This window comes from Solea solea, chromosome 5 (assembly GCF_958295425.1).
Source record: "Solea solea chromosome 5, fSolSol10.1, whole genome shotgun sequence".
Taxonomy (NCBI): Eukaryota; Metazoa; Chordata; class Actinopteri; order Pleuronectiformes; family Soleidae; genus Solea; species Solea solea.
The window spans coordinates 27,689,206-27,703,289 of NC_081138.1; the positions used below are offsets into that span (position 1 = coordinate 27,689,206).

The 14,084-nt window shown below is 40.5% G+C and overlaps 1 protein-coding gene across 1 annotated transcript in view; it reads right to left on the reverse strand.

Moving 5' to 3' along the window:
• Positions 1-14,084, reverse strand: part of pde8a (phosphodiesterase 8A) — a 62,674-nt gene that overhangs the window by 5,061 nt on the left and 43,529 nt on the right. The window contains exons 7-19 of the mRNA XM_058629191.1: positions 13,632-13,710; positions 13,133-13,273; positions 11,596-11,684; positions 11,456-11,507; positions 11,320-11,362; positions 9,107-9,184; positions 8,102-8,172; positions 7,157-7,321; positions 4,913-4,961; positions 4,590-4,725; positions 4,267-4,465; positions 2,078-2,295; positions 388-520 (exon numbers count right to left, since the gene is read on the reverse strand). Of these exons, the coding sequence (XP_058485174.1) occupies positions 388-520; positions 2,078-2,295; positions 4,267-4,465; positions 4,590-4,725; positions 4,913-4,961; positions 7,157-7,321; positions 8,102-8,172; positions 9,107-9,184; positions 11,320-11,362; positions 11,456-11,507; positions 11,596-11,684; positions 13,133-13,273; positions 13,632-13,710 (1,453 nt within the window). The remainder of the gene's footprint in view (positions 1-387; positions 521-2,077; positions 2,296-4,266; positions 4,466-4,589; positions 4,726-4,912; positions 4,962-7,156; positions 7,322-8,101; positions 8,173-9,106; positions 9,185-11,319; positions 11,363-11,455; positions 11,508-11,595; positions 11,685-13,132; positions 13,274-13,631; positions 13,711-14,084) is intronic.

The following is a 14,084-nucleotide window of genomic DNA, read 5'->3' on the forward strand; positions in this document are numbered from 1 at the left end:
TTAACTAACTAAATTACTTTATTGACGAAATTCAACAATACATTAGAAAAATGTACAAATAAGGCTAAATTGAGGGCATTCATCCAAAGTTTTAATCGCTTTTCTATTGTTTGAAAGGTTAATGGACAACATGTGATTTTGCCAGAATAAAATCAAGTTAAAAAGTAAAAAAAAACTAGGTCTATTTAGGTTCCTTTGTTTTTCGTGCACACGCTGTGTTTGCTTCCTAAATACTGATGTGACAGCTGTCATTTGATGGAAATGTCTGTGTTTTTTTATACTGCTGGTGTAAAACTCACCAACTTTGCCAGTCTTATAAAATATGAATAACTGTGTGTATGTGTAACGTCTGAATGCTCCCGTTTTGATTCAAATGTTTAATCTCACCCCATTCTCCTCCAAAGCAGCCAGTGGCTTGTTGATGCTGTTGACAAACTTGTTGACATGTTCGAAATGTTTAGTCATCTCGGTGGCGAGCACCATGTCAATGATGGCCTGTCGGAGTGTTCGATATTCATTCCTGAGAGAAAGGGACACACAGAGAGAGAGAGAGAGAGGGGGGGGGGAGAGATCAGATGGGAGGAGGAGGAGGAGGGGAAGGCATGAGAGAGACGAACAAGAGAACAGAGGGAGTGAGATGACAGTGTGGTAAACAGCACAGAAACCCGTGTGAACACTTTCTCTCCTCTGACTGCCACGACAGTGGTGAAGAATGGATGCTTTGTTAATGTTCCCTCTGTGAGGCGACCAGCACATGTGAGCCATTCTGCTTTGGGACTCAAATCACATTAATACGCGCACACACACACAGTAAACTGTTGCTTTCATTCATACATTACATTACATGTCATTTAGCAGACGCTTTTATCCAATAATATGACGCTTTTATACATAATATGCAGAATTAATTTGTCCACACAATATTTCTGAGACCACATTATTTTCTGGTACATACAATGCACTGATTTGACCGTCAATTAATAACATGAAAACTATTGCAGCAAGAACATTTTTTGTGTGTATTTTTGTGCTACAGCACCACATACAGGCCTGGCATGTACACTACACCTGTGTCTCTTGAAAGTGTTTACGGAAAACCTTTTAAGACTGAAAAAGAAAAACAGTCGTATCAGGAAAGTTGTGTTCCCGTGTGGATCGGCCTAAAACACTTTTTAAAAACACATTTTTCTGAACACAGAATTCAATCTTATTCTGTTTCTAAAAAAGCTTGACAGTCACATACAGTATTTGTTTGATGGACAGAACTAAATGTACGAAGACTTCATATTGGGCTCGTTTATCACAATCTTTTGTCATTTTGCTGGCACATCGGTCAATAAATATCAAATAAATCTGCGAAGGAATTGATTCCGAACCTGCGTGTTAGGTCGCACTGCACACAGACAGTTAAATATTTGTCTTTTGAGCACACAGTACCAGAGATCTTGGCAGATATTTGTTTCAGAGCTGCAGCCTTGCACATCCCGAAACTCCAGTCGTTTGGGACAGAGATTCTTATTTTTTTTCCTCAGCCAGGAAACCAGTGACAAATGTATTAAATACAGCTTTCGCAAAAGTGCAACATAATTATTTTATCTGTATTATATTTTTATTTATTCTGTAACTTCCTTGGTATTTTGTTGTGCCCATGTTTTCTCTATTTCTCTCTGGTTTTTATAGCATTAAAAATGCACTGACCAGGATGGTAGATTATGTTTATGTCCCACTAATACACTAACATGTTTTTTATCTTCTCTAAATAAGTCCACACTGATGAAATAACCTCACCCACATCATGGCCACATGAAGCTTTAAAGCCTGTGTTTAGAGTTTTGGAATCATGTCGGATTTTATGCCCAATCCAGTGATTTTGCCCAGGATGAGACTGATACCAAAACTGATGATCATATCGGTATCATATCATATCCCTACAGGGTGTCACTCTATTATCTTGTATTTTATACAATAGCAATAAAGCTCTCTATTCTGTTCTATAAGATTAAAAATGTCCGGTTGACCCTTAATGTAATTTCCTTGGTATAATTCAGTATATATACAATTTGAGTGAGTCTCTCACCTTTCAATGTTCTTAAAGATGTTGCACTTGTCGTCACGCGTGGTGATCTGGAAGGCCAGCGCGGCGTGGTGGCTCTCCAGCACGGCCGTGTCGTTGTAGAGGATGGCCAGCTCGCTGCCCGCGTTGCACAGGAAGCTGTTGGTGCGGCCCGGGTGGTCCACGTCGTGAACGGTGGCAGCGATCAGCGCGGCCACCTCGTCGATGGGATCCAGACTTTGCTGTTGGTGCACAAAGAAGGAACGGATGAAATTTTCCTTTCCTGTGATATTTTACAACCTTTGATAGTTTAAACTCAAAAACCAGGCCAAACATGTACAGTTCCACTATTAACTCCAATTTGATGAGCCGTGAGGTTAAATTGAAGATTAGATTAGATTCTTTATTGTCAGTGTACACATGGACATGGTGCAACAACATTTTTGGAGAGCTTTTGCTTACAGTGTATACATTCATTCATTCATCCATACACACATTCCTTTTTAAAAAGTAATATAATAAAAAAAGAAGAATGTTCCATATAAGAAAATGTGATTTATAAATAATTATACACTATGAGATACTGCTGCATTTACACATAGTAAAATGTGTATATTTAAAACGTCACACACGATATTGTGTGTTACAAATAAACAGCTACAATAGGGCATATAACATTTATTATATAGTTAATAGTTGTTGCTGTTGTTGTACAACTGTTACCTCAGTTATTGTTGTTATTAATAGTATATTGCTGCTCAATGACACACAAACTTGTTTTAAATCTTCAAGAGGACACATTATAGACATAATGTAGTCCCTTAACCTTAACCATCACAACTAAGTGCCTAACTCTAACCTTTAACCCTAAAACCAAGGTCTTAACCCTGAAAAGACCCCTTAAAGTTGTAGGGACCAGCCAAAATGTCCCCACAAGGTCAAAATGTCTTCACAAATCTAAACCTAGCTCTAACCCTTAACCCTAAAACCAAGGTCTTAAGTCCCAAAAAGCCCTTAAAGATGTGAGGACAAGCAAAAATGTCCTCACTCCCGATGGTTTACATGTTTTTTGGTCCTCACAAAGCAGCACATACAAGAACACACACATACTACCACACAACCCCCAATGTGGTTGCCTTGTCTTATCTCATCTTATTGTTTTTCTTTTATTTCACAAATACATTTCACACAAACCAAAAATAGTGTGAGAACTGCGTAAAAGTCTTTTTCTGAAATTCTTAAAAAAAAATACAGTTTTTAGGCCTTTATTCGTGTGTTTCTAGGGTGTAAACATCTTAATAGTAGAAAGAAATAATGTCGGAAAACATAAAACGTCTTGGTTTTGTAAACGTATGTCCTAGTGAGTCCAGAGTTCCAGGAATTCATTAACCTTGGGTGATGTAACTCTGCAGTTGGCTAAAACCATTGAAGGATCTCTCCACTGGGATCACAAATAGACAGTTTGTTAATGAGCTTAGCTGGTAGCTCGCCGCCAACCCCCGGTTGCTGAGCCACTGACACACTTGGGAGAAAACCCACGACTCTCGAGGAAAAACTCAAGTAGGCTCAGACAGGACGGACACCTGACGGTCAAGACCGAGCAAAGAGCCAAGACGGACACGAGAACATCCCCAACAGCGACACACGGCCAGTGGATGAACTTCCACAACTTAAAACATTCATGAAAATTGTAATGCAGCAAAGCAATGCGACAATTTTCCACATTGTGCATTCATTTCTTGATTATTTTAATTAGAACAAGAAACAATATTTTGTGGTTAAGAAAATAAAAAATAAAATAGCAGGAAGACAAGGCATTATATTATCATTTGTTTGACACCACGACAAAATCTGGCTGCAAAGGCTTCACATATTTGACCCACGTAGTCCATAACTTGTTAAATACTGTTTTCTTGAGAAACTAATCCCTTTTATAACATAAATATCATTCACTAGATTTTTTTCACAAGCAAATATCAAAATACCAACCGTGTATTCATCAGCTCGCCTTGTTTGAAAATAAAAATATCTATTATTACAGCAATAAATAGATAAAAGTTTTTAAAATGTCAGGAAAGGGTGAAAAGTGATTAGAAACCCAAGGTAAAGTGTTTAAATGGCTTGTTTTGTCCATTTTAAAAACTGCATTATTATTATTATTATTATTATTTTTATTATTATTATTATTGAGTAACGTGTGTTTGCTCATTCACCTTGACCCTCTCCTTGCAGAGGAAATAAGCCGTTGCGTGCAGGACATCAGCTGCGTGGCTGGAGTTGTGGTAAGAGTTAGTGGAGTGGTAGTTTGCTTCAATCACTTGTAGCCAGGACCGCAAGGTTGCCTCAGGGCAGCTGAGGAAGTCGCAGACCCCAAAGCGGGAGAAGATCTTCAGGCCCAAGTAGGTCAAAGGCCTGTGGGAGGATTCAACATGGCGCGTTTTTTAAGAGAAACTCTCATGCCGGGCTCTCTCCTTCCACACTAAACAAAATTAGACACGGCCCCTCGAGTTGCCCCGTAACCCTGTCGCTGCCTCACCGCTTCATGGTCGCGGACTCCAAGTTGAAGATGTCAAAGTCCCATGAGTCCTCATTCTCCATGGTCTCGGCGATGTGAGGGGGGATGTCGTTTAACGACAGCGGGGTCGTCAGGTGACTGGGGACGTGGTGAGGCTCTGTGAGCAGAGGAAGAGAGGAGTCATTCACAGACGATAGATAGATAGATAGATAGATAGATAGATAGATAGATAGATAGATAGATGAGGTGAAAACACAGAAACATGCGACTCACAGAAAAAAACAGTGAGAAAAGTGAAAAACATGGCACGTCACGTCATCCTGTATGCGTTTCTGTAAACTCACGTTTTGTGGAAAGTATGTATTCATTTCCTGACAATCTGCGTAAACCATCCTGTGAACATGAAAGACAGCGGGTGAGTGACTGAGGAAACAAGCGCACAGAAACCTTGACTTGAATACGTACAGTTCAGAAAGTCATTCATGTCAGTGTTGGCAAGTAAAAGGAGATATTCAAAACATCACACACTCAGGTTATTTATTCGATGAGCGTCTGTGGATTCAGTGAACCATCATGGAAGTTTTTTACCACAAAATAAGGCCAATAAAGACTAAAGAATAAGAATAAAGAGTTTGTTTTGGGGTGTGTTTGTGTGCTAACACAAAGAAAAATGTGCTTTTTTTGATTTTACAAATCAGTTTTGTGGATTTCCTTTCATGAAATGTTATTATTACACAACATTTTGGCAGCTTTATTGACACTCAGTGTTTTTTCTCCACTAGACGGAAAGGCGGTTTAACTTATAAAGCACGTTATACACAAAGGTAGATTTTAGAAACATTTAAAAACAACTAGGGCTGCAAAAAAGAGTTTTTTTCACGAGAAAATCATGTTAACTATTTCCTCGATAAAAAGTACATATATTGTTGTTCAGTGTTTCTCAAACCTGTAAATGTTTTTATCCACAAACCAAAAATGATTCAGTTGGAATCGTTTCTTTGTTATGTGGAGGAAAGAAATCAAAACATTTTCATATTTAAGAAGCTGAAAAATCGGGAAATTTGTCTCAAAAAACACTCAAAGAGGTGAATTTAGTAACAGATTAATAATCGATAAAAACATTTTTTAACTGATGTTACAAATAAACATTAAACTTTATGTGGATTAGCAATAAAAAATAAATCCATTGACGTTTCAGTCCACTAGATGGTGCCAAGTGCTCACTCTCACGAGCTGTTGTGTAAGAAAATCGCAATATAGAATATGATTTCGCAAATATTCAGGATTTTGCAATATCGTGATTAAACCAGTGTGATAAAACCTACTTTTTTTCCTAATTCAGGTTGAGCTGGACTGCTTATAGTTGTTTTTAGGTTTTTTTTAAACATAAAACAGTGAAATGTGTTCTATTTTACTGATGTCATTCTGTTACAGCATACTCGATTGTTTGTAAAAGTGCTCTATAGATCAAATTTGAGTTGAGAAATATCGTTTTGTGACTTAAATATCGCAATAAAATTGTAAGTTGGTGATTCCCACCCCTAAAAAAGTCAAATCATAACAAGAATTGACTTTGTCTTGACTGGGTGTCACAAGTAAGAAAGATTTGAATCTCATTTGAATTAAATAAAAAGTCCCGTGTCACTGCTATGAACATCTTACAGTACAGAGAAAACAGGATTTAGTATGTATGTATTTTTACCACTTGTCATGTCAGCAGATGACAGACCCACATACACAATCATACAGGCCATGTATATTTCTGGGTGTGTGAGTGAAATGTTTACTTCACATGTGGAAATGGAGTCTGGCTCATCTTTGACCCGAGCATTGTCTCATGGTGGCGCTGCCTCTGTACACACTGACTATTTTAAGACTATCTCCCCAGAAAGATGACAGCTCTTCTCTTAATGTTCGACTGGGTCTCCTGAGTTCACACCCGGGACACGGCGTCGCCGTCACTGATCGGGGGAATTTACAAAGCCGCGAAAAACACGAGCGCGCGCGCGCCATGAACTGATACCCTCGCGGGGGGTTTCTGGTTTCGTGTGTTCTGCCAGTGCGGGACAAACACTTCTGCTGCAAAATGACATGTGACACAGTGTAAACGTATAAGTAAAGCCACGCGTATTCATCTGATCCAGAGAACAGGATGTTTCCAGGCCTGCGGAGTCGAGCGGAAGAGGTTCATGTGAGTGTGGCTATGTGCAGAGAGAGAGAGAGAGAGGGAGGGAGAGAGGGGGAGATAGAGAGAGAGAGAGAGAGAGAGAGAGAGAGAGAGAGGGTGGGGTGGGCTTTCCTCTCCAGCCTACAGGAGCACAAAGGACAATCTAACACTTCCTTTGGGGTTGTTGCCAAGACTGCCAACTTGGCACTCTCTACTTCTGTACTTCAACGTTGCTGTCTGTGTCTCTCTGTCGCTCTGTGTATTTGTGTCTCTGTCTCACTGTGTCTCTGTCTCTCTCTGTACAAATATGAACACAGAACCTCACAAACACAGGTCCCCACACACACACACACACACACACACAGGATTCTACTAACGATAAATTGACCGATTGACCGGTGGAAGCCATTTTGCTGCTCACCGTCATGAGCCCCCCCACCAGGTCATTGGTATGGGGGTCCTCGTCCTTGGTGCCCAGCTGCGGCGAGTAGAGCTCAGTGGTCCTCAGGATCTCCAGTACCCGGTCCAAGGCTTCCGCCACAGGCATGGGGCTGCTCTCCTGCGCTGCATTGATGATGTTGATGACCTGGAAGACAAAAAAAACAACACAGAGATGACAAATTTAAATTAAAAGGTACAAGGTTTATTTATTTAGATTAGATTAGATTAGATGTTTGAACCCAAAAATCATGTGGTAATTATTCAGCTTTAGAGGTGTGGGTAGTTTTTTAAATGACTAGCTGACCTCACTGGCCGCTGCCTCCTGATTCATATTGAAACGATATGGATTTATTTAAATGGAGCAGCAGTTACAAACATAAAGGAAAAGAAAAGCGTATAACATGTACTCTGTGTCTCTACAAGGAGAAAAAAAGAGAGGATCTTTTCTTCTAACAATGGCCACCTGTGGCGACTCCAGCAAACATGTGCCAGAACACAAGCCATAGCTCACTGATTTGAACACAAACATGTGCAGTACGAGCAGTTCTATTAGCGCCTTTATTCTGGTGAAGACGATGCCTTCGGGGGAGCGACTGACACAGTCAAATGATACAACAGAGGAACTGCAGTGCGTCATCTGACCCATCCCCCGCGGGGACTTTCTCTGTTTCCGACTACCCGGGCTGCAGAATGACACAAACCACACAAACAGCTGGTCATTCTGGTCCAGCATGCTTTCCTGTCTTGTGCATGAAATGTGACATTTTAAATCGGCCCATCTCCGCCTGACATGGTACGCATGGCCCAGGACTCTGGTCGCTGTAAAGGCTGGGGCTGGTGGTGGATGTGGCAGCTTTATAACCCCAAAGAGTTGGATCATGAGATACAGAACGTCACCAGCGGATACGGAAAGTGACGAACCCACCTTGGTGATGGGAGCTTCGATAGTCATGGAGTGGATGCGGGCCATTGAGGAGTGTCTTCGCTGTGAGCTCCCTGCAAAAAAAAGGCATTTCGTGAGGTTAAAACTGTGCTTTTGTAACGTTTGAATTAAAAACAAACGTCTGTTACATCCAAACCATTGTCAAATGAGTTCATACAGTGCTGACTGAGCCCATCACCTCCCCCATGACTCTCAATATAGCAGTGTTTAAATATGGTGATGTCCGTATATGGTGACCATCAGGAGTGGGAATCAAAGGGCATGATACCAATAATTCACAATACACGATTCTGTGATAATCAATAAATTGCAAGACAATCATACGTCACAATATCTGTCTAACTGAAGAGGAAAAAACGGCTATGAAAAGTTAAAAGTGCAGGATTTCTCTATTTATTCACAACACAGAGAACAAAGTCTATGCATTGGGGCGTCTCTCAACGTAGCTTTCTCCGCTATTATCCCGCTGCAAAGTCTCTCTTCTTCTGCCAAGTAACTTTCATTTCAAACAAGCAGTGACTGTTTTACTTTAGAGCGCCTTCATTTGTTCATTTGAATATAGATATTATTGCATGACACGAGGAAGGACGGCGATACATCACCAAATTGACATTTTGACCCACCCCTAAACAACATTGTGCTAGTAAAGAGATGCACACAAACACTCCCTCAGTCAGGTCTGGTAGTTTTGCTTCACAGCGCCTGTTTTCAGATTTCAGTAATAACGTTACTTCATTTCCGTTCAGGAACGACCAAACAGACCCCGCGTAATCACAACATCGACAAAAAATAATTAATGACCCCAAACGTTACGCACTTCGCCGAAAATTCCAAAACAAATCAAGTCAAGTGTTTTTTTCCCCCAACGACATTCTAACGAGCTTGTTTGTCCAATCAGCGCGTTACGCAAACAGTCAACAGGGAAGGTGTCGCGAGCTGTCAAAGAAACACAGAGAATTTCCATCCGCTATCTCCCTTCACTCTCACCATCGCTCCCCCGAGACGTTGTGGATCTGACGTCCAGAGAGCCTTTCCTGCGGTCTTTGTGCTTACTGGATTGGATGTCTGGGGAGAAGAAAACACCTCAAGTTAACACATTCACACACACAAACACACACACACACACTTTCACAAGGCCTTAAAGCTGTAGCGTGTGACTTGATCAATGTAGAACTTCCATTATTCACACTGTGGATTCAAATAATCCAGCGATCAACGTCATTTAATTAAAAACATCGATATTAAACATCCCCTTAAAATAAAGAAGCACCTGGCAGCACTCCACTGCTCGTGGGGAGAAATATTGAAACTGTAATTCAAAACCGTCGACAGGTTCAAAAAACAGATTCTAGTTATTAGAGAGTATTTCATTTCTACTACCGGATGTGTCCTCTGTGTTTTAAAAGGATTAGACGGGTGTTTTCAAACATTTAAAAAAAAAAAAAATAATAAATTCTTCCGCTGCAGAATCTTCTCTTAAATAAAAAGACCAAAGAGTCGTCAGTTGAATTTAAAAGTCAGGGTTCATTTTGTGATCATGACAATGAGATAACTTTATGTCACAATTACTCCGATTTAAATAATTACAAGTCACGATTTATTGCCATCATTGTGAAATCTGCAGGATTGATATCGTAATAAGGCATTTCATTTAAACCCATGCTAGAAACTTTAGACGGGTGGTTGTGTAGCACTAGATGCTATAAGTGGAAAATGACAGATGTGCTTTTTTTTTTTTTAAATCAATAGTTAAAGCCATAATTAACCTTTAGAGACCCTAATCCGATCTAGAGGACGTAACTGTGTCCCAAAAGAGTTGCTGTGAATTTGTTCTGTGCTCTAAGACTAAAACAAAAGCTTCTTCATAACACAAGAGCAGAATCAGAAAAGCCACTGCTTTACACCGAGCTGTTGAAAGAACCCACACAAAAAACCCGGGAGAGTTTGATACGATCCACGTTTTGTTTGCATGTCAAAACCGTGACGCTGCTGTATTTCGAAATCAGCATTGCCTAAAGTGTAAAGGAACTTTTTTTCAACAGAATCAACAACAGAAAGATTTCATTCGTATGAAAATATGTCTCGGCTCGATAAAGCAGGACCAGCCGACCCAGAGGCTGACGGAGTCAAATTTGGGTCGTGATTAAAGAAATCGATAGGTTTTATGACATATTTCCAAAAAAGTTCAGTCACTCTCCAAACTAGTGGTATCCAACAAATATTAGGACTGTGTATTAACCTGGACATCATCTTTAGAGACCTGCACCCACACACTATATTAATGAGTTTTAAAGGGATAGTTTAGGTTTCCTAAAGCGGAGTTGCATGAAGTATGGACTCATTATCGCCCGTGCTGTTTCCGTGGAGCCACCTGGACGCCAGACACTCGCGCTCACTGATAAGAAACACAGATTTTAGTCTCTTCACTGAACGCTCGCCTGCTCAAATCTACATCTGGTTAAATCTACAATATCTCATAAACACGTTCCCCACTTTCCCTCGCTGTTAAACAACCGTTAGCAGCTGCAAACTGAGGCTTGTTAACCGTGCTCTCCCTGCACCAAAGTCCATAGAGAAAATTAGCAAATTTATATCAGGGCACATGCAGCAATTTATTAATTGACTGTTGCCTCCATCATTAAGTTGGAGGCAGTTAGACGTGTTTTCTTGAACTCTGTGTTTGAAATTCTTTATTTAGATTCACCAAATTGGCACAAACTTGCAGCATTAGAGACAAGCAGCTCCTGTGTCCCTGTGAGCTAAAAACAAAAATTTTCTCTATGGACTTTGGTGTGCGAGAGTGAGCAGTTGAGAAACTTCAGTTTTCAGTTTCTTTAACGTAAAATACTGTAGACTTAAGCCGGCGTGGAGTTTATTAAGTAGATAAAACCTGTTTTGCCAAAACCTGTTATCAGTAAGAGTGCCGAGTGTTTATAATATGACAAAACCACAAACAGCCACATTCAAAAAAACTCAACTATTCTTTTAATGCATAAACCAATTTGTAGGTTAACCTCTCTCCTGTTTCATGATGTTGTAATGACACAAAGTTCCCCTCACCAATGCACACAAATGCACTTCACAGTTGTTTAAGTAGTGTTTTGTTACAATAAACCACTTGTAATGTTACTCTAACACAGTGGAGAGTTCAGGTTAGTGGCATTTAAAGAGACACAAAGAGGATTTCAGGTGGATCTTACCTGTCTGAGACTCTGCCTGCACACGCTCAGTGGATTTATCAGTCTGCACAGACACAGAGGAGAAGCACATTTGAACACACGCAGGCCAGAAAACTCCTCCCGCCGTCACTCATAATTAAACTTCAACTCATCTCACCTTATTATTATCATTTAAAGGCCTGTTGATAGACACATAGTGTCTGATTTTTCTGCAAATGACAAAACATTATTATTCATATGAGGCACCAGGGGGGGAAAAAGTATCATAAACTGCTGCAAAAACTGTGGCTCACTCACCCTCCCTGTCCAATCACAGGTGTGATCTTCACATTTTGCTGAATGCTGTCTCCATTCTTCTTTTTGGCATAATAAATCCCTTGCCACTCCTGCAAGATAACAAACCAGAGCCAAAAGAGAGGGAATGAATCAAAGACTTTATGTAAAAACTTTTTTTTATTATTATTATTTATAATATACGTGATATATACACACTTGTGTGTATTGTTTATTTTGTTTAGTCTGACAGCTTGTTTAGCTCTTATTTCACTATGTAACGCATCTTTCTTTTCAGACAACGGTGCATGAAATTTGCTGTATAAATGGGCAATAATTCAATTAATATATTGAGACATAACACACATTTGATAATCAATTGTTCCGCCTCAGATTTGTGAAATTGTGTCTCTCTGTTTATCACAGCACTGTAAAAAATGTACATGAAAATCATGTTTGGGGCTGTTTATTTCTTCTTCTCGGGAGAGCAATATCTGTGACACGAGTGGAGAATTATGTCTTTGAAATGACTCACAGGTTCATAAAGGGTGTGAAATGACTGCATCGGACTCATATCGGGATCGGTAGATACTCGAGTTTGAGGTATCGGACACAAAAAGGCGGTATTGTCTTATCCCTAGTGACAAAGTTGACTGATTTGGAAACAATTTTTAAAATCATGATAACATTTGTGTCCATATCGCCCAGTCTTACTACTACTAATAATAATACTACATTTTATTTATACAGCGTTTTTAAAGCTCTCAAAGACGCTTTACAGTTCAAACCAAAGAAAAAGGAATACATACATACATACAAGTGCAAAAGCACAAATTGACAAAACGTCATAAAAGTGGGTGTGGACTGAGTAGAGCATGGAGATGCTTGTGGTATAGGTTGGGTGGTAAAAGTCTGGAGGGTCAGAGTATTTAAGAGCAGAAAGCTGCTTTAATAGGTTAGGGGGCAGCGCTCCTGGTAGTCCAGCATGCTTGTTTCATGCCCCCCCCCCAAACCCCAAACCCAAACCCACCGACTGCTGTGGCGGCTTAAAAAGAACCGCCCCGCTGTTCTCCCTGACTGCGACTGACCTTCGCTCTCTGTGTAGTAAGATTACAGCGCGGCCATCAACCGCCGTTCTTATGCACATGAAACGGAGCTCTGCTGGCCGGTGGTGGTGCAGACTCACGGGTGCACACACGGGTGCACAGAAACAAAAGCAGGAGCAGATATGTCCACGATTCAGTGACATTCACCTGATTCATAACGTACAATTATCTCGAGGCACTTTACATGCTAAGGTCCAGACCTTACAATTATTAAGAGACAAACCCAACATGGACACAATGAGTTTGCACTTGGCAACAGTGGAGAGCGAGAGAGACAGAAAATAACTCCTGTGACGGAACCAGACTCGGAGTGTACGAACATCTGCCTCGACAGGTTGGGGTGGAAGAGAGGATGGAAAAGAGGGGAAAGGGCAGTCTAATAAAAATATAAGTAACTTACCAGAAAATGAAAGTTTTTTAAAGTGCAGACCGTGAAATGATTTCATGAGTCTTACCTTTCCTTTCCGTATGCAGGAGTTTATTGTTTCAAGGAGATCAGGCTTATTCTTCTCACTTTTAGGCACTTCTATTATTTCCTTCCCTATTAGCTCGCCTTGTTGGTAGCCCATTATGGAGGCGTAGGCGGGGTTCACGTACTGCGAAGGAGAAGCAACAAGAATCACACTGTAACAACACGCACAAGCTACGATCGTGACCTCTTACCGCACCCAAAAAACAAATGTGTTTTCAAATTAGAAGAGACACTTGGAGCACATTTCATTTTACACACACAAAAAAACAAAAAAAACACAGGCTCCAGCACTTTGATGTGAACAACAGAAGCCATTCAGAGGGACAGAGACTGAAACTATCGCTACTGAGATCTGGGGTCACAAGACACGAAGAGGCACTTAGCGAGGAGACATGGAGACAGAGAGAGAGAGACACACAGAGAGATAAAGAGATGAGTCACATTAAAATAACTATAATCTTTACAGTCGATTAGAAACCCACTTGAATTACTTGATCTTCTGATGTGATCTCTATGGCCTCCTGGCTTTGTTCTAGGGCTGTGAAAATAGCATTTCCAGCCCTTGTACATGTGGAAAGACAACAGAATCAGAATCATTGTTAAAATCGGCAACAAACAGGGTAGAAATATCTCTTCATCCATCAAATTATACTCAGTGGACACTCTTTTCCATGTTATAGTTCTCATGCTGTTTTTCCACTACATGGTCCCAGCTCGCCTCGACTCTACGCGGTTTGGTTGGTTTTCCATTACAACATTGCACCTCCTCAACGTAGGCGGAGTCATCACTGCATTGCTGCGTGAAAGTGCCGTGACTTCACAAACTAGTGACTTGTAAAGCAGTTGTTTTTCGACATTTCCGTGCTAAATGTTGGGGATTGACGTACGTTTTCAGGATTTTTAAGTCTTTTTAACTGATTCTTGTGTTGGACGAC